Here is a 26,962-nt window from a genome sequence, read left to right as displayed (position 1 = left end):
AGACAATGCTGTTAACGCCATCATGTTTTTTTTTTTGTTTTTTTTTTAATAATTTGCAGGAATATTTGCTTTCATGGTCTCACAGCCTTGCTTCTGGTTCTACTGTATCTGAAAACAAAACTAAAAAAGGACAGAACAGATATTAGCAATGAGTCGTACAATATCAGTAACTCATTTTTTAAACGTTCTAATCATTTTTTTTAAATATATACATTCAAATTAAATCCTGGTGAGGAGGGGGGCACAGGAAACATCTGTATAATAATTGCTTCCTTCCAAAATCAAAATCAAATCAGAATTGATCAAAAGCAGAATATAGAATTATTCCAAGACCTCCAGGCAACCCAGTAGAGAAGAGAGGGTCCTGTTTTCAATCGAAATCAATAGGGATTCAGAAAGACTAAAACATGTGTTAGTTAGTACTCTACCTGTACATTTGATATTAGGAGTGATAATTACTTGGCTAACAAGGCAATGCATGTTTAAAATAATCCCTCATCTTTATACTGCAGGGCGACATCGGACTGACAGGGCCTATGGGTGAAGTAGGACCGAAAGGAGCGACTGTAAGTAGTATTATGATGAATGTAATATAAAAAGTTCACCAACACATTTGGTGGATGTCTGTTTGACTGCTGTGTCTTGTTGCAGGGGGAAGTAGGTCAACCAGGAGAGCCAGGACCTGGGGCAGACAAAGGAGAAAAGGTATAAATCTCTGTTTTTCAATTTCATTTTTCTGTGTTTATTTTTAGCTATTTTTTAGTTTTATGTAGATACCCCGAAATAGTTTTTTTTTTTTTTTTTTTTTTTTTGGGGGCTGTGGCAGGCTGGCGAGTGGATAGAGGCCCAGAGACAGACTGCAGTTCAAAAAAATAACTGTTTTATTATAAATAAACAAAAATAAAGTGCACAAGGGCAAAATAACAGATACTCAAACACAAATAAAGCAAAAACAAAACTCACAAAAATAAAGTTTCCAGGCTGGGCAATGCCTTCACTGGATTTAGAAAATTCAAAAACCAAAAACAAACACCAACCTGCTTCCTCAGCTCCCTTCTCCCAAATGAGAAGCTGAGGCCTCCTTTTATATCAGGTGGCTGGGCGCTGATTGATCGTTAATCAACCTAATCAACTAATCAACCCCAGCCACCTGAACATAATAAACCCAGGCAGGTAGGGGAAGTTAACCCCATCCCTGCCAATTTAAAAGGGCAGAGCTTTGCTCTGCCACACACCTCCCCCCATGTACAACGTACACCGGCCGCAATCCTCCCAACTCCCCCCCCCCCCCCCCCCCCCCCCCCCCGCCCTCCCCCCCCCAAGTGTCTAAGGTCGCAATTATGTCCCTTGTGAGGGCGGTGGGTCTGTTATGGGGAAGGTGGTGTGGTGGGTGGGTTGTCTGTCGGATCCCCCCAAGCCACCTTCTTTGGTTTGGGGGTTCCCTGCGAATGTCTGCCGGCGGCATGTTAGTAAAAAGACACCGCTACTCCGGGCGGAGTAACTATGTTGCGGGCCCGAGCTACCGGTGTCGAGGCGGCGCACCGGGCCCTTCCCTCCCTTGGTGGCGGAGGCGGCCGAGACGGAGCTCCTCCGCCCGAGCCCTCAGCCCCCCATACCCCCCTCCCCCCAAGAGTCCAATTATGTCCCTTGGGTGGGCTGTTATGGTGGGTGGTGGTGGGCGGGGTTGATGTCGGAGCCCCCAAGCCTTCTTTGGTTGAGGGGGCCCCGAATCTCCAAGGTAGCACGGCGACGGCGGCCCGGCTCCCTCTGGTGGCGGAGGCGGCGACGGCGGCCCGGCTCCCTCTGGTGGCGGAGGCGGCGACGGCGGCCCGGCTCCCTCTGGTGGCGGAGGCGGCGACGGCGGACCGGCTCCCTCTGGTGGCGGAGGCGGCGACGGCGGCTCCCTCTGGTGGCGGAGGCGGCGGCGGCGGCCCGGCTCCCTCTGGTGGCGGAGGCGGCGGCGGCGGCCCGGCTCCCTCTGGTGGCGGAGGCGGCGGCGGCGGCCCGGCTCCCTCTGGTGGCGGAGGCGGCGGCGGCGGCCCGGCTCCCTCTGGTGGCGGAGGCGGCGGCGGCGGCCCGGCTCCCTCTGGTGGCGGAGGCGGCGGCGGCGGCCCGGCTCCCTCTGGTGGCGGAGGCGGCGGCGGCGGCCCGGCTCCCTCTGGCTCTGGGAGGACGGCGGCTCGGCTCCCTCTCTGGCTCTGGGAGCGCGGCGGCTCCTCCTCCCTCTCTGGCTCTGGGAGCGACGGCAGGCTCCTCCTCCCTCTCTGGCTCTGGGAGCGACGGAGGCTCCTCCTCCCTCTCTGGCTCTGGGAGCGACGGCAGGCTCCTCACCCCTCTCTGGCTCTGGGAGCGACGGAGGCTCCTCCTCCCTCTCTGGCTCTGGGAGCGACGGCAGATCCTCCTCCCTCTCTGGCTCTGGGAGCGACGGCAGATCCTCCTCCCTCTCTCTCTCTGGGAGCGACGGCAGATCCTCCTCCCTCTCTGGCTCTGGGAGCGACGGCAGATCCTCCTCCCTCTCTGGCTCTGGGAGCGACGGCAGATCCTCCTCCCTCTCTGGCTCTGGGAGCGACGGCAGATCCTCCTCCCTCTCTGGCTCTGGGAGCGACAGCAGATCCTCCTCCCTCTCTGGCTCTGGGAGCGACAGCAGATCCTCCTCCCTCTCTGGCTCTGGGAGCGACAGCAGATCCTCCTCCCTCTCTGGCTCTGGGAGCGACAGCAGATCCTCCTCCCTCTCTGGCTCTGGGAGCGACAGCAGATCCTCCTCCCTCTCTGGCTCTGGGAGCGACAGCAGATCCTCCTCCCTCTCTGGCTCTGGGAGCGACGGCAGCTCCTCACCCCTCTCTGGCTCTGGGAGCGACGGCGGCTCCTCACTCCTCTCTGGCTCTGGGAGTGACGGAGGCTCCTCCTCCCTCTCTGGCTCTGGGAGCGACGGCAGATCCTCACCCCTCTCTGGCTCTGGGAGCGACGGCAGATCCTCCTCCCTCTCTGGCTCTGGGAGCGACGGCAGATCCTCCTCCCTCTCTGGCTCTGGGAGCGACGGCAGCTCCTCACCCCTCTCTGGCTCTGGGAGCGACGGCAGCTCCTCACCCCTCTCTGGCTCTGGGAGCGACGGCAGATCCTCCTCCCTCTCTGGCTCTGGGAGCGACGGCAGCCCCTCACCCCTCTCTGGCTCTGGGAGCGACGGCAGCTCCTCCCCCCTCTCTGGCTCTGGGAGCGACGGCAGCTCCTCACCCCTCTCTGGCTCTCGGGAAGGCGGCTCACCCCTCTCTGGCTCTCGGGAAGGCGGCTCACCTCTCTTTATTGGAGTGACCGGTGGATCTCCCATGTCTACCGCCAGGTAATTAACCACCATGAGGGCAACCTCTGGGAAGGAGGCCGGGTGGTGTTGTTCCTCCCACTGTTCCCACCTCTCCCCATCTCGACGCCACAGCGTGTTGATAACTATGGGGAGATCGTGGACGAGGTCTGCCTCAGGGTGCATCAACCAGTCCCAGATCTCCTGGGACGGTGGTGAAGGTGGTGGTGCTGGAGGTAGTGGGGTGGCCCCTGATGCCCGGGGTGAACACTGCACCTCTTCCTGGGCCTGGTTGTAGGGGCATCCTGCCCAGTTGTGGCCGTCCTCCTCACACCGGCCACACCAGTTTGCCGGTGGCACGTCTGGGCAGGACCGCCAACGATGGTCCTCCTTCCCGCACCAGGAACACCAGGGGAAGAGGCTGGCCGGGTCCTCCAGCGGTGGCTGCAGCAGCTTACATTTCTTCAGCTGCTGCTTGTCCTGCCTTTTCCACTGTCTGCTCTTCTTTCCCATTTTTTTTCAAAAAAAAATAAATAAATACTGCTCTGAGCCTCTAGGTGGCGCTATCCCACTTCTGACACCAAATGTGGCAGGCTGGCGAGTGGATAGAGGCCCAGAGACAGACTGCAGTTCAAAAAAATAACTGTTTTATTATAAATAAACAAAAATAAAGTGCACAAGGGCAAAATAACAGATACTCAAACACAAATAAAGCAAAAATAAAACTCACAAAAATAAAGTTTCCAGGCTGGGCAATGCCTTCACTGGATTTAGAAAATTCAAAAACCACAAAACAAACACCAACCTGCTTCCTCAGCTCCCTCTCTCCCAAATGAGAAGCAGAGGCCTCCTTTTATATCAGGTGGCTGGGCGCTGATTGATCGTTAATCAACCTAATCAACTAATCAACCCCAGCCACCTGAACATAATAAACCCAGGCAGGCAGGGGAAGTTAACCCCATCCCTGCCAATTTAAAAGGGCAGAGCTTTGCTCTGCCAGGGGCTTTCACTTTTTATATACTGTATGAGATTATTGTTTTCCGTTACTTAAAAAAAAATCTTGGGTGTTTTTTCCTGGCGCAATAAGTATAGTAATACCAGTACCTTCTTTCCTTTGCCGTCTTCCACAACACAATCCTTAGGGCTACGGACACATTCTTCTGGGGTTTATGTGTGTCTAGGCATTTTGTAAAGTTTTGCAACAATTTGCAGTAAAAACATTCCTCCGAGCCAACTGTAATCTCGTTTTAAATCTCACAAGTGTGTACAATCCTCCCTGTCTGTGGAGTCCCCAACAGAAATGTAGAATTTGCCTACACTGAGTAGTTGGGGTAGTTGAAAATATTCAGAATGAATCAATGCTAGGAATGAGGAACACTGCAAAACTAATTGTACTGGGAAAGGGGTGATGTCAACGTGAATTGAGTAACCATTTCCAGTGTTCTTCTGTTTATTGGATATACACCGATTACATTTTTGTGTATCAGGGGTGTACATTTTGCTGCTGTTGCTCTATAATTCGTGACAGATAGCACCAGATCCCAGATACGTTTTTTGTCTGACAAATGTTATTGCAAAAAAAAAACACTTTCCTGTTCCATGAATTGAATGAGAAATATACTACAAGGATATGTTTTAGGATGCAACATCTGTAAGTAAGAACATTACTAGTTTTCTTTACACCCCAAATGACAAAACGCAAAAAGATTAAATGGACCTGCCACTGGTATTGTCGAAACCTGAAGATTATGTTAAAACATGGCTAGGCAAAGGTGGATTATCAGCTACTGACACCAAGAGAACTTGGAGCATATATAGAAGCTACTGTAAATCATTAGGTCTGTAAACAAAAATACTACCCCTTTTCCTCAGTTATAAGATCCAGTACCTTTTTGCTTACAAATTAACCGCTGAATTTGACTGTTGTTGTACTTGGATACCAATAACTCATACCATTGTAGTCAACAGTAAAAAATGAATAAAGCAACATTTGGTGACAAAGTTGACATATCTGAGATTAACAAGAATGACTGCTCGCAACAGGGGTCTATAGGAAAGACTGGAGAGGAAGGACCTGCTGGGCCCATGGGAGAAAAGGTATGTTTATTTATTAAATTCTTCAGTAATTTGCTATTTTCTAAACGGTCTTACTTCACTAAAATGCTCTCCTTGTCTCCTTTTTTCAGGGTCAAATTGGGGCACCTGGATTTTCAGGAGACACTGGCGAGCAGGGTTATATGGTATGTGTGAAGAAAAACAATTTTCTATATGGTCATAAACAGTTGTTATTTACACATTATAGACATCCCACCTGGAATCAATCAGATCAACATTTTGTTTCAGTAAGCAATCATTCAATTGTTTATTTATTTATTTATTATCTTTATAGGGTTACCCTGGAATGATGGGAGAGAGAGGAGATCCAGGCATAAAGGTATATATATAATGTGAATACAAAATTATTAATTAAAACTGTTGCTAATTTAATTCAGTAAATGCCATTTGTTTGTGATGGTGTGGAGGGGTCTCTTATCCAGTGTCCATTCCATAGCCTATAAAGGAATCAGTCAGCTTCTTAGAGCATCACCTTTCCACCCTTGGGAGTACATGCCCGCACACAATTACACTGGCACTACTACTGTGCGTAGCACTTGGATTTACAGTCACCTCTCAACACGTTACTTCAGCTGAGACTGAACTCTGGAACATATTACTTTAATAATGGGGCATGTATCACATAGTAATATGTCACATAGTAAAAGTATGTGTTACCATGTAAGTGAGCAGCAGTTAACTTTTAGTTACATGTCATAAGATGATAGATGTATTCTAGAAAAAAATCAGTTTGCAATGCTAACCTTATTGGGGTGGTCAGTACAAGTTAGAAATACAACATGTATGTGTGTTAATTCTTTTTTTCTTTGTATCCTAATTTATTAAGGGAAACACTGGCTTGGGAGGAATTCCCGGTACAGATGGCGAGCCAGGGGGTGATGTAAGTTGCTGCTAAAAATTTATGAAGTAATCAAAATCAATGAATTGTGATGTAAAATGTAAATATAAAAAAGCTACAGCTGTAATGTGTGTTTTCTTAGGGTCCTACAGGAGTTACTGGAGTAGGAGGTGAACCGGGACCATTCGGAGAAAAGGTAATAAAAACAGATTCATTCATAGTGGCATCATGCACAGCACAAGTTAAAACAATACACATCCACTTTTTGGTAAACAGAAAGTATTTTAAACACCAAAATGTACAGTCATTGTCAGCAGCGCTACAAAAACCAGTGTGGGAAGAGCTAGTGTATTTTTAGTGCCTTTGGCGAGAGGTCTCACAGTAATAGAACTTGTATACCAGTGAAAGTGAGAACTATCTATAGTCTGTTAGTATGCAGTTTAATGTATTAACATGTCCCATTATAAATTAATAATACTATAACATACAAGTAAAAAATACTAAACTCTTAAACATCTGTTTGAATGTCTACATGATTTCTACAATGTATTATTTTTTAAGTCAGCAACAGGAAGGATATCCACCAGTCTACTAGTTATCCTTCTAATTTGAAATAACTACTTTGCACTGGTGAAGATCTATGTTCAATAAGTGCAAAAAAAATGTAAAAAGTTAATCCAAGTTTAAAAATCTATCTTTTATTTTGTTATAATATGAATAACATGTTGCTGGATACTGTACATATTCACAAAGGTTGTATTTGTAGCACACTGTGAATCCCAATCAGTTAACAAGCCATTACCTATGGCATAACCTGATTGAGTTTTTATTATTATTATTATTATTATTATTATTATTATTATTATGGTTAGACTATGCTGGCCACAAATCCAAAGATGATAGAAAATGGCCTTGTCTCAATATTCCAGTCATAAAATTAGATAATTATGTTTTCGATGCAGGACTTAAGGGACATGTAAATTTAAGTTAAAAATGTTAATAAAAGGAATTTAAGTTAAAAATGTTAATAAAAGTAGTGGGGCTATAGTATACAAGTAATTAGCCACAGCTTTAAATACAAAACTAGAGCTATCGGTATCTTGACAAAGTAGATCACCATGACCTGCATTGACTGCAGGTACTGTACGTGTAAAAAAGTAAGTGACATACATGGGACATGTTGCTTCATATATTCTAAGGTTTTGATAATCTCCATAATATGTGGTAAAGAATGTTGTAACCATGTTTTATGATAACTGGAATGCTGACAAGCGCGTGGGTATCTCTGCTATATCCCTATTGTGGCACAGTATCAGTAGGGCCCATAGTTCTCAATATATAATGAAATGTTCATTGTGAATGTTCTTGTGTCTTCAGGTTTTCTAACTACTGCATTGCACTGTAAGAAAAAGGTTAATAGTTGATGCTGTGCTTCGCTGTTTCAGGGTGAAAGAGGAGATCCAGGACCAAGAGGCCCACCAGGAAGGCAGGGTGCCCAGGTAAGAAACGTGCTGTCCATTTGTATATGTTTGTTCTGTGGCTACCTTTGTGGTAGGGTAGTGGTAGGGCTAGTGGCTGGAATAGCAGACACGGGTGATAGGAGATTGCAGTTCAGTGCTTTCTATGTGCACTTTTATTTTACAAAACAAAGTAAACAAAATTTTAAATAAAACAACAAGCTAAGACTGTCTCAGTGAAGTAACAGAGCACAACATACTGCTCCCAGCCCTTTCCCAAACTAATTCTCCCCCAGAGCAAATTAGCTGCCACCTCTTTTACACCAATTAATCAACTAGGACCTGGCCACATTCTGCACATAGATTTCTGTAGGGATGGGATTTTAACCCCATCCCTGCCAAACCTTAATTCAGAAACATACAACTTTATTAACAAAAACTAAACACATAAACACATTCACTCAGTAAACACATTTTTACACATGCAGGGCCACAAACTCTAACAATGCAGAAGAAACCACACTCACCATGAAAAGAAGTAGCCAGTCTAAAATAAATAAATAAATAAAATTATGTAATTAAGCCAGACATTTTGAAATTCCCATTCTATGGGTTAAAATGGTACTGACATTATTACAGGTGTGTACTATTTCAAACCAAACTGTATCATTGGTATACAGCAGGGCTTCTCAAATTTGATCCTGGGGACCCCCTGTGGCTGCTGGTTTTCATTCCAACCGAGCTCTCAATTACTTAACTAGACCCTTAATTGAACTGATCGTTTGCTTAATTAGACCCTTTTACTTGTTTTCAGCTCTTTTAAAAGTTGCAGATTTCAAGTTAGCTATACCAGTTTATAAGTAACTTGAAATAATGAAATGCCCATTGTAGAGATTAAATAGCAATTCATTATAGGAGAATGGGGGATGTGATAAACTTGGAGGCCAGAGGTAAGCGGTTTTATCCACACCCCAATACTCCAAGACTTAATTGCTACAGTTCATATTATCCTATTATATATTTTTTTCTTTTTGCCCTCTGCTTAAGCGGTTTTACTTCTTGATTCATACTAGTTGTTATAATTTAGTACTGACCTGTTGTTAATAGTGAATACAATAGTGCCTGGGTCCTGTTTGCATCAGCAAATGTAAGTGGTACCAGTCATCTCCATGAACAACATAGGGATCCAGTTTAGAATACAGGGATTCATGCAAGTACATATTATGTAAAAGAATGTGACATTCCATTCCTAAAAACTCTGCAAGTGAAATGTGATGTCTGCTTCGGTCATGCTGGAGCATTGGTTTCTAATCAGTTTTATTGTTATTCTTTTCAATGCAGGGAGCAAGAGGAAACACAGGTGATCCAGGTAAACCTGGGAAGTCTGGGCCTCAAGGATTGAAGGGTCAGCCTGTAAGTGACGCTCCAGTTGATACCAGTGTATTCTTAATTGACCGCTTTGTATTAATTTCCTCCTGACACTTCTACTCATTTTCTCAGGGTTCTCAAGGTGAAACAGGCCCGGATGGTGAAAAGGTATGTTTGTCCTAAATTTGAATACATTTATGAACCATTGCCACTAGGTACTGTGCCATCCTACCTATTTAAACACTGCAGCATCCCTTATCCTAAAGACTCCTGTAAATTATATATGACTGTACATAGAAGCACTTTTTCATGTAATTCAGGTCCACTATTTACAAAAGTTCTAACAAAAATAGATAAATAAACTATCTGAATGGCCAACAAAAGAATATACAGTGAAAGAAGTTTATTTGTTTTTAACCAGGTATCTTCTACCACAAACATTACTGTTTATCACACGTTACAGCTATCGAGAGGGCTCTATCACTATTAGAAAACAATTTATTTATTTATTTTCTTTTTAAAAACACTTTAAAACCTATATTTACCTTGAACTTCTGATATATCAGCAGGTAACATTGCGCTGAGGAAACTAGTCCATAACATAATTAGAATAGAAAAACAACATACACGTAGATAAATTATTATTATTATTATTATTATTATTATTATTATTATTATTAAAATTGTTATTATTGCAAACATATTTATCTATTGGGGTATTACTCTTTCTTATTATAATTTATCTGGACATGTAGTGCTGTGTCATTCAAGCAGGCAGGGAGAGGATTGACTGCTGCTGAAAGAACTGAAACAGGGTTGGGAGTTTGACTGGCTATTTGAGGGAGGGTGTTGTTTGGATCCAGCCGATGACAGAACTGTGGACCAATCATGTCTTCCCTATTGATTTGCTGTCCAGTAGCTGCGAATTGAGCCTTTACTACGGTGTCCTGTCACAGAGATGGTTTCCCTTGTCTCTAAACCAGCGTCAGAAAGTATGTTTAAGTAGTTTTGTATGTTGAGTTGTTGATTAGAATGTTATGGGAAAAAGCTGGCATTGAGCATCTTTGCAAAATAGAAGCCTGCTAGATCTGGAAGCTGATTGGCTGTTTGCACTCAATCGTTTTCTAATTTAGTTTTTATAATACTAGTAGTGGCTCTTTTTTGTTCTTGCACTATTCCATCAAAAGCATTAAACCTCAAAGAACTTCACATCAGAGGCTTTGTTTTGAGTTGTATGAGCATATGTGGCATTCAGAATGATGTCTTTATAGTTTATAACATTATTTTCCCCCCCAAAATAAATTACATTCATACCTTGTTTTCCCAGGGCCAACAAGGAAGCACAGGTATCAAAGGAGTTGAAGGGGACAAGGTAAAACTATCTATTTTATATTACAAACCCATTTAAAATATTTCATTAACAGTGGTAAGATCTTAACTGTTGTCCTTTCTATTTTACTATAGGGTAGCACAGGTTTCCAAGGAGACAAAGGACAGGTCTGTATTTTTTATCATTTAATATTTGACCTATAACATGCTTGTGTCAAAGTGACCTTAAACACATACATAGATAAGCATGTTACCATCATAAATGTATACACACATAACGAATTCTTCCAGGTTACCTTTTGTATATACTGTATACCCACTAGGTTCCCTGTTTCCAAATTTGTTCTACCTTTCTAGCTCCTACTACCCATTAAGCTCCAGAAACAAAAGATGAAATCCAGCAAAAATGGCAGCCTTGAGACAGCAAAAGAGTGTGTTTTTCAAATGTTTACCACAGTTGAGTTTGTTTCACCATGTAGCTGTGTCTGATACCTACTGTATCCAATGTTGTGTGTCACTAGCGTGGTGAGCGTGGCTCTTCAGGCCCGGACGGCCCATTGGGAAGAAATGGCCCCCCTGGTATCCCTGGCACGAGGGGTGAATCTGGTCCCTCAGGAGACCCTGGAGACTCAGGAGCTGCAGGAGCCAAAGGAGTCCAAGGGTCACCGGTATAAGGCAGTATTTAATCTACCTTAATGATGCGGCCACCAGCTCTTACCATGTTATAAGTCACCAGAAATGTTGGCGCCTTTGGTACCTGCTTAAATCAAGTTTCTGCCAGGCATAGGCAAAACCCCCAAATCTTTGCATTATATGAAGTTAGATGGCGAAGTTGGAAGCTTTTGAGTTTTTGTTACTATGTATAGACGTAATTTAAATGTGAGTTCTATTTCTAGAAAATTTAATAAACTAATAAAGCTAAACTGACTAAAACAGCGAAATGCAAAAGTATTTATACACTGTGTAATACAGTAACTTTACATGTGGTTTTTGGTGAGCTGGCAATAGGCCTGATTTGCAGTATACTGTCCCTAAAAAAACAATTAAAAACAACGTATGCATGTATGTTAAAATAAAAAAAAAAAAAAAAAATTATATATAATTTTTTTTTTATTATTTATTTTCTTAACAGGGCCCAGCTCTGTCTGATGCACAGATCTATGAATTGTGCCGTGGCGTGGTAACAGCACAGATATCACAACATGCGGCTTCCATCCGATCCAAGTGCGCCAGTGGCTGCCCAATCAACAACAGGATTCTCATCGGACCACCAGGAGGTCGAGGATTGCCTGGCCCACCAGGAAAACCAGTATGTAACATTTGTTTTATAGATGTTCTTTCTGTGATGCAACAGGATTTATACGGCATCAATGCGATTCCTTCAGTGGTTGGTAGTGCAACGTTGTGATGGGCCATATTAAGAAGGTCATGCATCAGTCTTGCATTTGTCAGTGTGGAGTATTTTTTGATCGAGCAAATTTGGTAGACAGAGTTTCCACATGATGTTCTCCATACTGTTACAGTCTCCACTATGGGCCTTCGGGAATGCTGTTCATCATTGTAAATACGAGACATACAGCTTTATTAATAGTAAGGGTGCAGAGGAACCATTACTTGTACTCATATTCTTACTTATTCTTAAAGTCACCATACTTGTACAGGTATCAGTACTGTGTAAACATTCACATTTTTGAGTGTGTTAAGAACTATTTGTCACCATTTTCTTTAAGTGGATGTAACCCTAAAAAAATATTTTTGGGGGTAGAAATGTCTGGAAGGATCTTCAAGGGTTAAAATTAATCAATCCGACCTCACCCTGAACCGACAGTTATATACCCAACGCGACCCAATGTAAAATTCTTGTTATTAGGCCCGGCCTGAAAAAACAGTGGAATGCTTTTCCTTTTTCCCCAGCTCAGTATAGGCACTAACTAGATACAGTATCAAAGCAGTGCTTTTTCCAGTCAGCCTGGAACTCTGGCTGAACTACAGATGTTTATTCCATCATGAACCTACACAGAGGACTGTAAAATTTAGATATGTAATATGTTTCTGTAAAAGATACAAACATAAATAAATTCTGAAAATTAAATGAACTGAAGTACGATCTTGTAAATGCGTGATTTTATTACAAACTTAACACAAGAGCAAATGGAATTGAGATGTAAAATGTGTGTTTTGCAAAACTTGTTTTCCTTCTTTGTCCACAATAACAACAAATGGTTCACACCGCAGGCTTGCATTTTTCTGTGAGCTTTTCTTCATTGAATTAGTTTTTCTTAAGTTTTTCTTTCACGTCCTTCATAAACAAATCCATTACTCCACATTTTCAGAATGATGTAAAAGAAACCCGTTCGATGGGCCCCCCCACGTGTCTGCTGCTGAGCTCTGCAAGCCATGTGCTACTGGGGGAAGCCAATCCATGCAGCAGGAATTAAAAAAAAATTTTTAGTACCAAAGAGAGCCTCTAATAGTAAATCGTCAGTTTATGTATTGCCGAGTAAACAAAATCAGACTCGACCCGAGTGTTGCGTGACAATTTTTGCACCCGAAAACCCGTTCGGTACAGGTCGGGTCTCAGGTCCTCAGGTTCGGGTAGACCTATGAAGACCTCTAGTCTGGAAACCTATTTCGGGACTACTCCTGCAATACCTTACTACTTGAAGTACAAATGTTCTTTTCTTTATTTTTTTTATTTTTTAAACTGCCCCCTTACTTTTTATATGAAGTTTGCAATTATTTTGAGGTCCTTATTCCAATTACTCAAATTCCGTAACACAGACTTAAAAAATATAAAGTGCTCTTATGGGCAGTATTTAAATATTCTGATGACCGTGTTCCTTTCAGTAATTGCATTGTGAACCACTCAGAATGGTTCCCTTGCAGATGTAAGAGAATAGTTGAAACAAATAAGTTGAAACTTGCACATTAATAGAATTACTTAAGCCACCTCTGGCATAGTGGTCCCAAGTTCAAGTCTGGTCAGCGGCAACAATAGCAACCCAGATGGAAAACTACAATTCAGCACTTTTATTCTTTCACAAACAGGGACAAAACAAAAGGTTTAAACAGAAACAGTACCCACTTTTCACCTGGAGCACACACTGCTGCTCCCAGTCTCTCTTTCTCTGGCTTTGCAGGTTCCTTCACTGAATTATCTCCTCTGCTGCTGCTCGCTGTCCTCCAAACCAAATATGTGTTTTTATTGAATGTGGCCAGGGGTTAATTGAACAGCAGTAAATCAATTTGTTTCATTAACAAGTTGCTGTGAAAAAGGCGGCCATCTTGGCTCTACGCAGTTCACCCACTCCTGAGCCAATATGATTGCCAGCCACAAAACGTAGATTTCCATGTTCAGGGCCTCTGCCCTGCCACACTACTGTATATGCTTGATGTAGAGCTCAGTCTCGACTGTCTGTCATTCTTAATAGCGGCTAGTTTTACTGGCCCCTCCCCCATTCATTTTTCAATATTTAAATATATTACGATACCTATCGTGAAAGATTTTTTTCTTATACACAATTAAACCAATTAAGTATTATTGACGTATATTTTGTTTAGTGTGTATTTGTAATTAAATAACTTTTTTTTTAAATTATATTGCCATGGCGAATCGACCTCGCAAGCACCTTGTCTTTTCCGGTATGTAAAAACAGTGTCCTTAATTTTAGCATTATGACAGTGCTTCATTTGAACCATATCATGCTATACCTCATTTTTTAAAAATGTATAAAGCGCTTGAAAATGCATCAAAAGCTTTGGGGGGGATCTATTTAAATAATTGACTCATTTGAACAAGAGCAAGGAGGATGTCAGCTGTCTTGTCATTGGGATAGTAATAACTGCCCAGGTAAAGAGAAGATTGAGAAAATGCTAGATGCTATTTCGAGGAAAAACAGTATACTGACTGAAGTGTAGATTTGAATATTGCACGAGTGTGCATTTGGATGAAAAAGCATTTTGCAAACCATGCTGGAATACATGTAATGATGTGTACCGTGGCTTAGTAATTGAGATATATATATGTGTGTGTGTTCATGTAGCCTGGTGTCTGTTGGTATGTGACATGACCATGGATCAGCATGGCTCCAGCGTATCCATTTCTTCTGTAGGAAAAACTAAATACTACTGGATCTAGTTTTCACAATACAATCGTAACTATTTGACAGGGCAAAAGCGGTCTGGCTGGGAAAAAAGGGACTCAAGGGAAAAGGGGACCAATTGGAGTGGAGGGAACAAAAGGAGCTCCTGGAGAACAAGGTAAGGCGTCTTTATGGGTTAGTTTGTGGTTCCCTCATATTGACCTAGCATTGTCTCATATCTCTCTCCTCTCTCTCTTCTCTCTCTCTCCTCTCTCTCTCTCTCTCTCTCTCTCTCTCTCTCTCTCTCTCTCTCTCTCGCTCGCTCGCTCGCTCTAGGCAGGAAAGGTGATAAAGGAGAAACAGGAGACAGAGGAACAGGACTTCCAGGACATGATGGACGCCAGGGTCCCAGAGGTAGGCTACAATAGTACTTTTGAGAATTCATGCTGGACTTCCAGACACCACAGCTAACAGGCTGCATTAAAAATAGCCATTTTAAAGTTTCTACTTCGGGACAAGAAGGCTTTTTATGTAATAGCAAGTTAAAGTTTGTAGGTTTCCTGTTTAGCTCTACCAATGAGGTATGAAAGAGATATAATTGAACTGAAAGAGATGAAAACAAAACCAAATAATTCTAGTGGTGTTCTCAGGAGTTTCTTAAACTGAAAACAAATGTTTAGTGAATAAGTCATCTGTATATTTTAAGTTAACAAACATGTTTCTGGTATTTTTTCAGTTATTGGTTTCTTACAAAATTTCCCTTACTGTGTTTTACAGTTATTTAAATATCCACCCTCCTACCCACTGCCCTTTTAAGTTGTTCATGTTATTGAGAATAGACATAAAAGTTGATATGTTGATTGAAGAGTGTCTCTTATTGTATTATATTATTTTTGTAAAAGAGATGCCATCTTGATCAAATTGACAGTAAAGTGAAGCTGAGCTGCTCAAACTGTGTGAAATGAAGTCTCTTATAATAAGAGAAACCCTACATATAACCTGGTAAATTATTATGAATCAGGAACTATTCATAATGATAAAAAGTGTTCCTTAGAATTGGGCCTCATGTTCTATGCACATTATGACATATCTGTATATACAGAAGATACGTGGTATTGGAATCTTGTCATTAGCGTTTAGTGATTGGTTGATTTCTCACATTTGATTTAAAATGAGTAAATAATTATAACAAAGGTGTGTATTAATGTGCTAGGACTGTAATTTGTTCTGAATCATGCCACTGCAATAACTATGACCCTCCACCTTCTGTTTTCCAGTTGTGTGTTCATGTTTTGGACAATATTAGCAACAAGCCATATTTTGAACAGCAAAATGTATGCAGTTTATTAGTTAATGTATTATAGAGAGTAACCAGTTATCAAATATTACCTTCCAGGACTTCCCGGCTTTGCAGGCGTTCCCAAAAACGGTATTCCAGGGTTGGAAGGTCCTCGTGGTCATTCTGGTCCTACAGGCCGGCCAGGATTGCCTGGGTCTGCTGGCGTTCCCGGACGTTGTGAAGCTCGGGACTGTAGTATCCATGCTCCTGCACTTCGCTCAGAACATGAGCTTGTGAAAGGACCAGTAATTTAAAAAAAGACAAAACACAAGAAAACAACTGAATTTATCAACAATGACATTGTGTGAGTTTCTCCACACACATCTGTGGGTGCTTAAAGTATAATCTTTACATTTACTTTAACTGGAGTCAAAACTAAAGCTCTCATAGAAGCAACTTTTTTAATGCATCATTTGTTGAATTTGTTTAAAATGATGTGAATATCTAGAACCACAAATATTGTGAGAGAACATTATTACCATAGAAAACCAGAAGAACCAGCCCACCTCCTGATTTGATCAGTTGAAAATTCAAATGTTCAGGCTATGCCAACTCATTCTGAATGGTTCCAGAAACTTTTGATTTAATTTCTTTATTTCTGTGGATGAGATTAAAATAAAAAAGAGCAATGTAAATAATTCTGTACAGAATCTTAAGTACATGTGTCAGATTTTTGCTTCCTACACTTATAAACAATATAATTTAATGGTGCTAATGCTAACTTTAAAGCAGTGAACACACAGAATAAGTTTGTTCATACTGTGTATTTTATAAATAGCTGTTTGGAAGTTATGTAGGTGCTATAGCCCCTTTGATTAGGATTTTTTTTCCCCCGCTATGCAGATAAAACCCCATGGGGTCTATTTAAATGATAGAAATGGTGGTACTCTTTAACTCTATTAATGTAACTGGAACTTTCCCCTAAGGGTTTTATATAGAAACATTACTCCATATAGTAAAATTAACATTACTGTTTGTAGTAAAAATCTAGTGAAATTAGGTTTGTCAAAAAAATATATAAGGTATTTGTGTGTTAGTATTAAGATCTGCCACAGTTTAGATTATTAAAATAGGCCCATGTGTGACTAAGATTTGTGGTTCTGGTGCCCGAAGGGGATTTAGGAATTGGGGTTAAATAAGTTATGAAGTAATGTATGACTTGATATACAGCCATTTTACAACCATTTACAGAATTCTTTAACAGTTAGGAGTTAACTTCTTTATAGCTACCAATCTATATATTTTGCTTCTATATGTTAACTGCGGGTGTTGCGTTTTTTAGTTTTGCCAAAAGCTTTCTTTTTCCATCAACACAGTAAACTTGGCATTTAGTAAATTTTAATAAAATCTAATAGAAAAAAAAATAGTAAATAGTGTGGAGACTGTCAGATCTTGCACACAAATCGATTATTTATTTGACCAAAAATCTAGTTCTGAATTACCAGTTAATCGCTAAAGTTATATAGTGCAAGAATATTACAATTATATATTTTGCAGTATGGGCATCTTATTTCTGAAAAGGGTTGCCACCAAGAACTATACCAACACTCCCTTGAAATACCTACTTCATTTCAGATATATTTTGTTAATCGATGTTCATTAAAATGTATTTATGCAGAACAAAACTGAAACTAATGATGTGTTAATTACCTTTTATTTATTTATTAGGAATCCTAACCTAAAAACACTCTTGATGATTTCAATGTTAAATACACACCTGGGTTTCTAAATGATATGCAACCTAACAAAGGTTTGGCAATAGGTCACATGCAGCATTGGCAAGATACAAATGGCAATACAAAAATGAAGCCATACATAACTTTTTTTTTTTTTGCAGGTGTGGGTAATTCAATTGGAAATCATATTAGCAATTTAAAAGCCTTTAATTTTCATAGAATACATTTGAAGTGAACATGAATTAGACTTGTCCAACGCTTATTTATATTACAGACCTAACGTGATAAATTTGTGTTAATGCAGATTATTATTAGCAATTATTCAGGTTACACAATTTAATTTATAATTACTAGGTAGTTACAAGGAAGCTTTGGTGACATGAATGTAGTCATATTGCATAAATGACACGTTTTAATGCTCAATTGTTTTTTTGTTTTTTTTTTAATGAGAAATCTATCATCTGCTCTTACTACATGTACAACTGTTACTTTAGTACTTTGTATTTTGTCTTATAATTATTTTAAAAATAAAATGACCCAGAGTAACTGTCTGGAATCTATTGGGTTTTCCCAACTACTAAGCTAAAACAATAATAAGTGTCAAGTCAGCTTGCAAAACCCAATAAAATTCCGTGCTGAAAATAGAAACTGGAAGTAAAAACAGTCAGTGACTCACCTTTCCTAGGAAACAACACTTGCAGTAAAGCATTAACAAGAATTGCCAGAGGCTTTGAGTTGTAGGTTAAATAGTAGGGGTGTGCCGACACTCATGTTCATGCTATGATTGCCTTTAAGAAGTGGTGAAATCCATTCATTAAATGTGTCGATTTCAAAACAAGAAAAGCTGTGCTTCCCCCACAACTGAGTACCAATCGATGGCAATTCACTTCCACACGTTGAGTGCTTTAAAAGATGATTGGAAGCACATTTTCCTCATCCGGAGGGCTGTAAACTGCCAATGAAAATACGTTTCACAGACTAGATCAGCCAAAGTAACAATAGTTTATACAAAATACTCTACGAGATGACAAAAAGCATTCCTTGTCAAAAGGCTGAATATCAGCAGTGGCTTAATTTAGCCCCATTTGCTGTTTTAACCTTGCCTTGGGAGGTTTTACCTGGGTCTTCCTTCATGGTCAGATCTGATTTGTGTCATTCAGAGAAAAATGGAAACTCTGAATCGAGCATTAGTTTTTTGTTTCCTTTCTTGTTCAACTATTGTTTTGTCTATTTTTTTTTATGTAATGCATATTAATGCAGTTTGCTATAAAATAAATACATTAGATTTTGTGGTGTTATGGTTGTATATTGGCACAAAAAACATGTATTAACATTAATAATAATAATAATAATAATAATAATAATAATAATAATAATAATAATAATAATAATACCTGAAATCAGATTACTCCAAATTGTCAGTAGTATATTTCTTTCAGAAAAAAATACAGTATATTTTATTAATTTGTGTTGCCTAGTTAGTGAAATGTTATATCCAGCAGAATTCAGAATTGAATATTGCAATAAATCACTCACCTTTACAGTAAAAATAATTTTTTAGCCACTGCCATATCAATTTTATTTCATGCTTTCCAATTGTTGACTTTGGATACAGTATGTATCTCCACCCTGCTCAATCCTGTGTCACCTGCTCAGCTAATCAGTAACAACTCTAACTGAAAGGGGTGAAGCCTGTTGTATAATTAACAGTTTAAAAAAAACAGGTTGGAACCAAGACTAGACTGGTGGTGTCCATTTTTTACAATTATAATGTAAACATAGGTAATGCGCTGCTTTTATTGACATGTATTTTGCTTTTTTTTTCAAATCACCAAATACATATACAATGTTTTGTAATACTTGTAAACTGACCTGTACATGTTTGCTTATGAACTGTATCCTTAAACACACTGAAGGCACATTGAAGATTTTAGTGGTTGATTTATCTTAACCGGGTACAGGGTAAATTCCACATTTTTAAAACAGGAAAAGGTAGCTGTAAATCTTCAGTGTAGAAATAGTTACTGCAGTACCTATTCAAAAGCTAACGCGGGCAACGTTTGTAGAAATTCTTAAATCAAGCTGAGCTCTGGCTGAGTGATCAGCACCATGCAATTAATGTGAATGCTCTTAATTCAGGTAAGAGTTCTTAGATCCCATTATTTTCGTTTTTAACCACATCAAGGATATGCCAAATCGAGCAGTTAAGCTTGATTAACGAAAAGCACTGCTGATGTATTTTCTTAGTATACTTTTATTTTTTTCAACATAATAGCTCAAAATGCAATTATCCATGATCAGAGATTATGGCGACTCTGTGATGAGGGGGTTTTGATTCCAGCTGCGCTCTCAATTACTTAACTAGACCCTTAGTTGAAATGATAATTTGCTTAATTAGACCTTGTTAATTGTTTTCAGCTCTTAAACAGTTAAAGATTTCAAGTTAGCTATAACATTTTATAAGTTACCGTTTAAAAGCTGAAAACAATTAAAAAGGTCTAATTAAGCAAGTTATCATTTAAATTAAGGGTCTAGTTAAGTAACTGAGAGCTCAGTTGGAATGAAAATCAGCACAGTAGGATCTGCTGAGTCCTACCTGCCGGCAAGGCAAGACCACCCACCAGAGAGAAACATGGAAAGGTAAGAGAGCTGAGGACAGGGCAGAACCATACTGGGGGCCAGCAACCTGAGGATCCTGGTGGATTTTGTGCGCCTGAAGCGAGAAGTTCAGATCAAGGGCATCCGCAGGCAGTACCTGGCACTTGGAGTCCTTGGAGGCCATGACGGAGGTTGTGGAGGGGATATATGAGCAGTGGGAGGCGGAGTAGACCAGGTTGGTCCAGGCCAGGCCACAGACACGGACCTAGAATGGGAGGAGCCTGAGGTTCAGAGCGAGGCACAGAGCTGCTGTCCCAGGAGGAAAAGCGACCGCACCTGCCGATATTCCTGGTGGAGGAGCGGGGGCTACACCCCACCTAAAAAATTTTGGGGGGGATAAGAGCAAGCTACATTTAACCCTCAACAGACATCAGAGAAACAGAAAAGGAGGGGCTGCCTGCACAAGGGCCACAGAAGGATAAACTACCTGCACCAGAGCCAGAGAGGGAGGAGTTACCATCCTGCATGCCAGAGAGGATGGAGTTGACATCCTGTGTGCTGAAGGGGGAGGAGCCACCATCCCAACAGCCAGAGCGACAGGAGACACCATCTGTAGGAGCACTGGAGCTACCGTACAGCTCTCAGGAGCCCCTGTACATGATGCTGAGGGGAGCACGGCAGAAGCCAGACATGCTACCGCCAGCGCCCCTACCAGCTACGGATACAGATAGTGCAGCGTCTGCATGTCCGGAGTTGCTAGCATTGCCACTGCCAGTGTGCCCATTGCTGTTGTTGCCAGCGCCACTGCCGGAGTGCCTCTCTCCAATGCTACTGTTGGAGCGCCCCTTGCAAGCAACACCAGCAGTGAGCCTGGGGCTTGCATCAGTGCTGAGGCCATCCTCTGGAGGGGAGCCCCAAGAAAAAACTAATGGGACACTGGGTTTAGAGGGTAGGCAGGGTTTGAAAGGGCACCCCCGTACAGGAGCCCAGGGGTCACCATGGGGGTTGAACGGGCAACCCTTACAGAAGCCCAGGGGTCTCCATGGGGATTGAACTGGCGCCCCTGTACAGAAGCCCAGTAAATAGCATGGAGCTAGTGTTGGGGCCAGCTGGCATCAGACATCAGGATGTGCGAGTGGTTGAGAGCAGCTCTGAATGTCTGGTGTTTGATAAGGGCCGGCTGAGCTCCAACATTCTCTCCCACCCACCTGTGCGTTATTAGAGAGCATGGGTGAAAATTCTGAATGGATCCAGAGGGGTTACATTCTGAGTGGGAGATTATGTGGCGGGGCTGAGGCCTGCCCTGTAAATTAATGTATTTTGTTGGTGGTTTTGTTTGTAATTAAAAAAAGGTGTGTTTAATTTAGATAATTGAAAGGAATTTGTAGCTGGTGGCCAGGTGCTAATTGAAGAATTGATAATCAATTAATCCTGGTCACCTGACTTTTAAAAAGAGGCTGCAAAGCCCATTTCTTTGTTCTTTGTTTTGCTCTGTTTGATTGCAAACCTGCAGGAGAAGAACACTCGCCACTGTGTGTGGAACCAGGGTGAGCTACAACACGATCACCGTGTGTTTAATTTAAGGATTAATTTAGGGGAATTTTAACCAGACAAAAGTGTCATTTAGTCCTGAAGCGGGACCTCTTTTTTTAGTGGGAGCAGCGCTTGGCCTGAGCATGGTCACCTTTTGTTTTATTAGCTGTTTTTATCACTGTGTTTTGTTTTGGATTTCTGCACTATGATTTACATGTGTGTGTATTTCCTTCCGCACTAAGGATGCCATTGCTAATACCTCGGTAGTGGCCACCAATAACTGCAACAACTGCCTATAAATAAATAAAACCTGGACGCCTGAGTGGCGTTTCAACGTCAAACCCACTGTGCCTCTCTCTCATCTTTCAGCGGATGCCCACACAATAACAGAACACCTGTGTTACAATACCTTATATAGTTTTTCATACAATTCACAAAATATGGTCTCACTCTGAGCGGAATTACAGTAAAAATAAAACTGTATTCATTGACCTGAGCCTGATATCAAGTTTCCCCAGAATTATCAATTAAATAACACTATGTAACAAAATTTTTGTTCCTGGGTAGTAAGTGTTATTTCTAATTGCTTATGCCTCAAAAGTATAGAAAATGTCTATTATTCCCCACAAACTTTGCTTTTGTGACCAGGACAGTGATATTTCAAAATATCACTATTTCCAATGGGAAAACGGGCAAATGTGTGTCTTTTCATTCACATAACGTCAGAAAAAATCAACATATGAATCCAAATTAACATGTATTTATACTAAAGTAATACAAAAATGACTACAAAAGATTTAGAAGTGAGTAGAATTTCGAAAAACTACTCAATTCTAAATCTTTTGTAGTCATTGTTGTATTACTTTAGTATAAATACATATTAATTTGGATTCATATGTTGTTTTTTTCTGACGTTATGTGAACGAAAAGACACACATTTGCCCGTTTTCCCATTGGAAATAGTGATATTTTGAAATATCACTGTCCTGGTCACAAAAGCAAAGTTTGTGGGGAATAATAGCCATTTTCTATACTTTTGAGGCATAAGCAATTAGGAAGTAACACTTACTACCCAGGAACAAAAAATGGTATTGTATATTTACATATTTGATACTGTATATTTAATGACAGTATTTAAAAATTAAATATTAACTTATCAACTTTGGATACTTCTCAACAGCATTTTCACCTCAGTATCCAAAGCTAAAATATTTTCTACATAATGTATAAAAATAAAAAAAAATCTCTTGTTGAAACATTTGCACTTTTCTTAATCCACATTATAACCCACTCCTCTTTGAATGCACAGGTGCTTACTTGTTTGTTTGGTGGAGCAGGCCTTATAGGGTACCTTCACAGTGTCACTATGAGTGTCACTTCAATCTTTAGTCAGCCATTTCACATAAACAAAGAAAACACTGAAATTAAAATACTGTACGGATTGTACTCAGTTTGCTGTTGCCTAAGTAGACGAGTGTCAATCATTGTGAGACTGTGTAACGTATCACTTATATTTGAGCATCAAAAGAAACTTATCACTTATATTTGGAAAAAATTCACTAGATGTGATTGAAAAATGACAAACTTTGTTTTAGAGCAGGTGCTGATTAACAATTGCATCACGAAGATGCTGCAAAATTATCTTGACAGGTTTGAAATTGCTGGCTGTGAACACCCGAAAAAGGCGAGCCACAATACACTGCCCTAGTCCAGCCTCCAACATGCCGATCGCACGAAGGTGCTGCTCTCTTGACAGACATGGCATACTAATCATAATGGCATTCCTGATATCAGCAATTGAGGATTAAATGTTAAAACAGCTTGCCATAGGCTCGCGCAGACAAACTGTCAGTTTGAGACAACAAGGCAATTCTATCTTTGGAGTAAGGGAGGAGTAGGCGTAGCAGCTTGTGGCAAAGTGCCCCACCCCTGTGCTATTTATTTGTGTTTTATGTTCTATGTAGTGTGTTAATGTTGGTGTATAATCATTGGTACACGGGATATAAATGGGTCTGTGTAACACGAGTGGTTTAAAATGAATATTTGTATTCAGGCACGAGGATTGCACAGCACTTCACGTGCAGGTAAAATTTTATGATATGTGAGCACGGGAAATTCACTAGATTAATTCATGTGCAGTTGTACCAAGACTTCAATTGAATGATTGATTAGCAATCGAGTCTCTGTACAGCTGCATTTAAAAGCAGCATGTTTTCACTCAGTCGGGGTTGTGTGTTCGGTGGGTGGAGAATGGGTGTGGAAAAGGAGAAAAGAAAATAGGTGATTTGACTCACCGTGTTTGTCTATTCATCCACTTTTTTGTTTAGTGTTAGTCCGTTTTATTTGTCTGTTTATTTTGGCCTCAAGTGCCGTGTGCTGTTTTTATTTAAATAATTTATTTTGTTTATTAAACGCTGAGCGCAACCAAGCACTCAGCTTCATCAAACAACACGTCTCTGTCTGTCCTGTTTTGTGTTGCTCCCTTTTTCTGGTCTGACGTCACCCACTACAGCCGTCTTTGTGACACATCTATAGGAAACTAGAATGGTAATGTACACCTCGTCATTGTGACCCCCCCAAAAATCGAACCTACATTGACACGTATTATTAATTCAATGGTCCCTGCAAGAGAGAATTTAGTCATCTATATTAGCATAAAGGATTTAAATGCTTAAAACCACAATTAAACACTTGGTCATTACCAAACATCAGCCCTGACTACATGTGCCTAAAAATACCACATAACTTTAGTCAATTTAGTCATGTACAAAAATAGGGCCCTTTGTGAGTCAAATGTATTTTGGGTGAGTAAAATGCACCATTACCTTGAAGTCATGAGTACTTTCAATAAATACTGTGATAGGGGTATCCATTAACTATAGTCTTTCATCATTATCCCAGATTTCAATGCTTGATGGGATTTGTAGTTTTAATGGATGTGCTATGGAGAGTGTCTGCAGGAGTCAGACAAAACACTAAATTAATCTGATTGGCCCCTGGTCCATGTGTTGGAGACCCTTGGTCTAGCAGTAGGTGAAGCTGTGCGCTATAGGGGGAACTAGGTAAGCACTGTTTGAAGCTAATGTGTCAGGAGATTCTTATTAGAACAATAAAAATATGTATACTTGGTCAACAAAAAAAAACAGAAATGCTTACTGTATCTTTTGACACTTGCTAAGATAAATCTTACCAGAATATAACTGCACACAAGAATTAATACATTAAATTGTTTTGTTTCAAGAATAGCCAATGGAGAATCCTAAAAAACAAGGCAACACACCCACTAAGCATTTGCTGATCTGTTTTAGTGCCTTTATTACACACACACACACAATAAATCAGACTGAAAATCACTGCTCCACTGCTTACCCAATGGGTGCTGGATTAGCAATTGATTGAGACTGATGTTGTCTCTATTTATCCATAAAGCAGAGTCAGCAAAAAGTGTCAATTTGAGTTTACCCCTCACTGCCTTGTGAGCATGAGCATCCTCTTGGAAACAGAGGGTCTACTTGACCACCCAGCTGTTTTTGGAAAGACCTGCAAAGGCACCCGTATGGTTACTAATGTGGTTTTATTGTGCGCTTCTCTGAAATAAGACCTGCAGGCACACCATGTGACCTTTCTTTATACCAGGGGTTATTATTTTGTACTGACTGTCTAACATGCCCTTTGAAAATTATTTATTCTTAAAAACATAGATCAATAATTGCTTGATCTGAACTTCCAAGTAGTTATAAATAATAATAATTTGAAAAAAAAAGTTTTATTGTGATGGCTTTTCTGTTTACATTCTAAAAATCTACATGGATGGGGGTCCAGCTGGATAATCGTTTATACATGTGCTCATTCCAATGATGATTGTGTTATTTTTGCAAAAATAAATAGTTGCTCAGCCTGCAGCTACAAACTCAATTCCAGATTAGTATTTAGTCAAATCATAAAATTACAAGGGCCTCTCATTAATTACGTTACTCCGTACCAACTGTTTTATTATCAAATGTAAATATTCAAACCTTGTTTTTGAAATTTCAAAAGAAAACATGATTATCATACCTACTGCAGTACCTACTACTATAAACAGCTTTATTTTCTTTATAAACAGAAGCAGCCATTTACAGCCCTATAGATTATATTATAACTCCTTGACTTTACAGTCTTATTGTGTACAGCTGTAAGAGTTTAAGGTTTATTGTGTGGGGGTCATGTGGGCATCTTCACTGACTTCACCAGACCAACTCGCAGTTTAATAAAAATGATCCCAGCAGATTTTAAAATATTACCGATGAAGCATTTAAAAAAAACAAGGGCAGGGAAATACTGTAGTCATATGTGCTACCTTTTAGAGCTATTGTAAACGGCTACAAATAATTATAACAAAGAACACCAAAATGCGCAATAAAAATAAATAAATAAATAAATAGCCTGTAATCGTATCTGAGGCTTATTGTATTTATTTTGTCACCAGAAACCCTCCATACGATTACAAGCTTATTATGCTTACTTTGATGTAGTTTATTCCTTATATAAGGTAATGAAAACATGTAATTATGTATTATAATGACTTATAACCGTCCACATTACCGTAGTGAGGTCATTGTTTAATATTTAAAAAGTACGTCGTTATAGTATTAGCCTTTTAAGAACAAACATTGGACATTGTACGTTTGATATCTGCTTGTTTGGAATTTCCATTATGGGTGAGACGAAACGTAATACAATAGTAGGTAAATCCCCCATAGACTAAAAACAGGAACTAGTAGTTTTAATATGCGCATGGTAATTCCCCTGGTTGGGGAGGGGGGTTATTTAGGTACTTTGTTTCCCTCGCGCTTACTCTTTGCTTTCTTTTACTTCACGTGCACGCGTGTATGAGTTTTAATGCATTATCATGACGTAAAGTCATTTGTTATACTTGAATCCTATTATTATTATTATTATTTATTTATTTATTATTATTATTATTACGTGGATCGATATATTATTATATTATTAATATATAGCCTAATATTTGGCACCGTCTATCTTTCAGGTGTTAGCACTGGAGGACGTTTGCTGTGCTGCTTACCCTTTTCAGCCTCCTTCATTCTATTTTCCGGGGTGGGGGAAGGGGGCGGGACGGGGGAGTTAAAGCTACAGTACCATTAGCTGCGCAGTACAAAACAGAATACCAACTAATCATTTTTTGCTATATTGATGCTACACTAATAGCATTAATAGAATAATCTGAACAGTCAAATACTGTAACCTGGCCAAAAAATCGAAAATATATTCCAAAATTACAATAGCATCAGTAATAAAACAAACTTAAATGAGATGGATGCAGTAATTG

At 40.3% G+C, this 26,962-nt stretch overlaps 1 protein-coding gene and 2 long non-coding RNA genes across 3 annotated transcripts in view; 1 reads left to right on the top strand and 2 right to left on the bottom strand.

Moving 5' to 3' along the window:
* Positions 1 to 17,959, top strand: part of LOC121314856 (collagen alpha-1(XXII) chain-like) — a 35,376-nt gene extending 17,417 nt beyond the window's left edge. The window contains exons 14-30 of the mRNA XM_041248573.1: positions 513 to 566; positions 652 to 705; positions 5,339 to 5,392; positions 5,482 to 5,535; positions 5,685 to 5,729; positions 6,237 to 6,290; positions 6,391 to 6,444; positions 7,694 to 7,747; positions 9,047 to 9,118; positions 9,206 to 9,241; positions 10,401 to 10,445; positions 10,538 to 10,570; positions 10,924 to 11,070; positions 11,535 to 11,711; positions 14,572 to 14,662; positions 14,821 to 14,898; positions 15,881 to 17,959. Of these exons, the coding sequence (XP_041104507.1) occupies positions 513 to 566; positions 652 to 705; positions 5,339 to 5,392; positions 5,482 to 5,535; positions 5,685 to 5,729; positions 6,237 to 6,290; positions 6,391 to 6,444; positions 7,694 to 7,747; positions 9,047 to 9,118; positions 9,206 to 9,241; positions 10,401 to 10,445; positions 10,538 to 10,570; positions 10,924 to 11,070; positions 11,535 to 11,711; positions 14,572 to 14,662; positions 14,821 to 14,898; positions 15,881 to 16,077 (1,299 nt within the window). The 3' untranslated portion in view covers positions 16,078 to 17,959. The remainder of the gene's footprint in view (positions 1 to 512; positions 567 to 651; positions 706 to 5,338; positions 5,393 to 5,481; positions 5,536 to 5,684; positions 5,730 to 6,236; positions 6,291 to 6,390; positions 6,445 to 7,693; positions 7,748 to 9,046; positions 9,119 to 9,205; positions 9,242 to 10,400; positions 10,446 to 10,537; positions 10,571 to 10,923; positions 11,071 to 11,534; positions 11,712 to 14,571; positions 14,663 to 14,820; positions 14,899 to 15,880) is intronic.
* Positions 2 to 15,960, bottom strand: LOC121314859. Its single transcript, XR_005950167.1, has 3 exons — positions 15,874 to 15,960; positions 610 to 682; positions 2 to 120 (listed from the first exon to the last, which is right to left on the bottom strand). It is a non-coding gene; the product is annotated as an uncharacterized LOC121314859 (long non-coding RNA).
* On the bottom strand, positions 16,345 to 26,728 carry LOC121314857. The gene is made up of 3 exons (XR_005950166.1): positions 26,699 to 26,728; positions 18,176 to 18,451; positions 16,345 to 16,421 (listed from the first exon to the last, which is right to left on the bottom strand). It is a non-coding gene; the product is annotated as an uncharacterized LOC121314857 (long non-coding RNA).
* Between the last annotated feature and the right edge of the window lie 234 nt (positions 26,729 to 26,962).

Source organism: Polyodon spathula, chromosome 4, assembly GCF_017654505.1.
Source record: "Polyodon spathula isolate WHYD16114869_AA chromosome 4, ASM1765450v1, whole genome shotgun sequence".
In the NCBI taxonomy this organism is placed as follows: domain Eukaryota; kingdom Metazoa; phylum Chordata; class Actinopteri; order Acipenseriformes; family Polyodontidae; genus Polyodon; species Polyodon spathula.
Note: the sequence above shows the minus strand (reverse complement) of the source record. Positions and strands in the feature narration are given on the sequence as shown.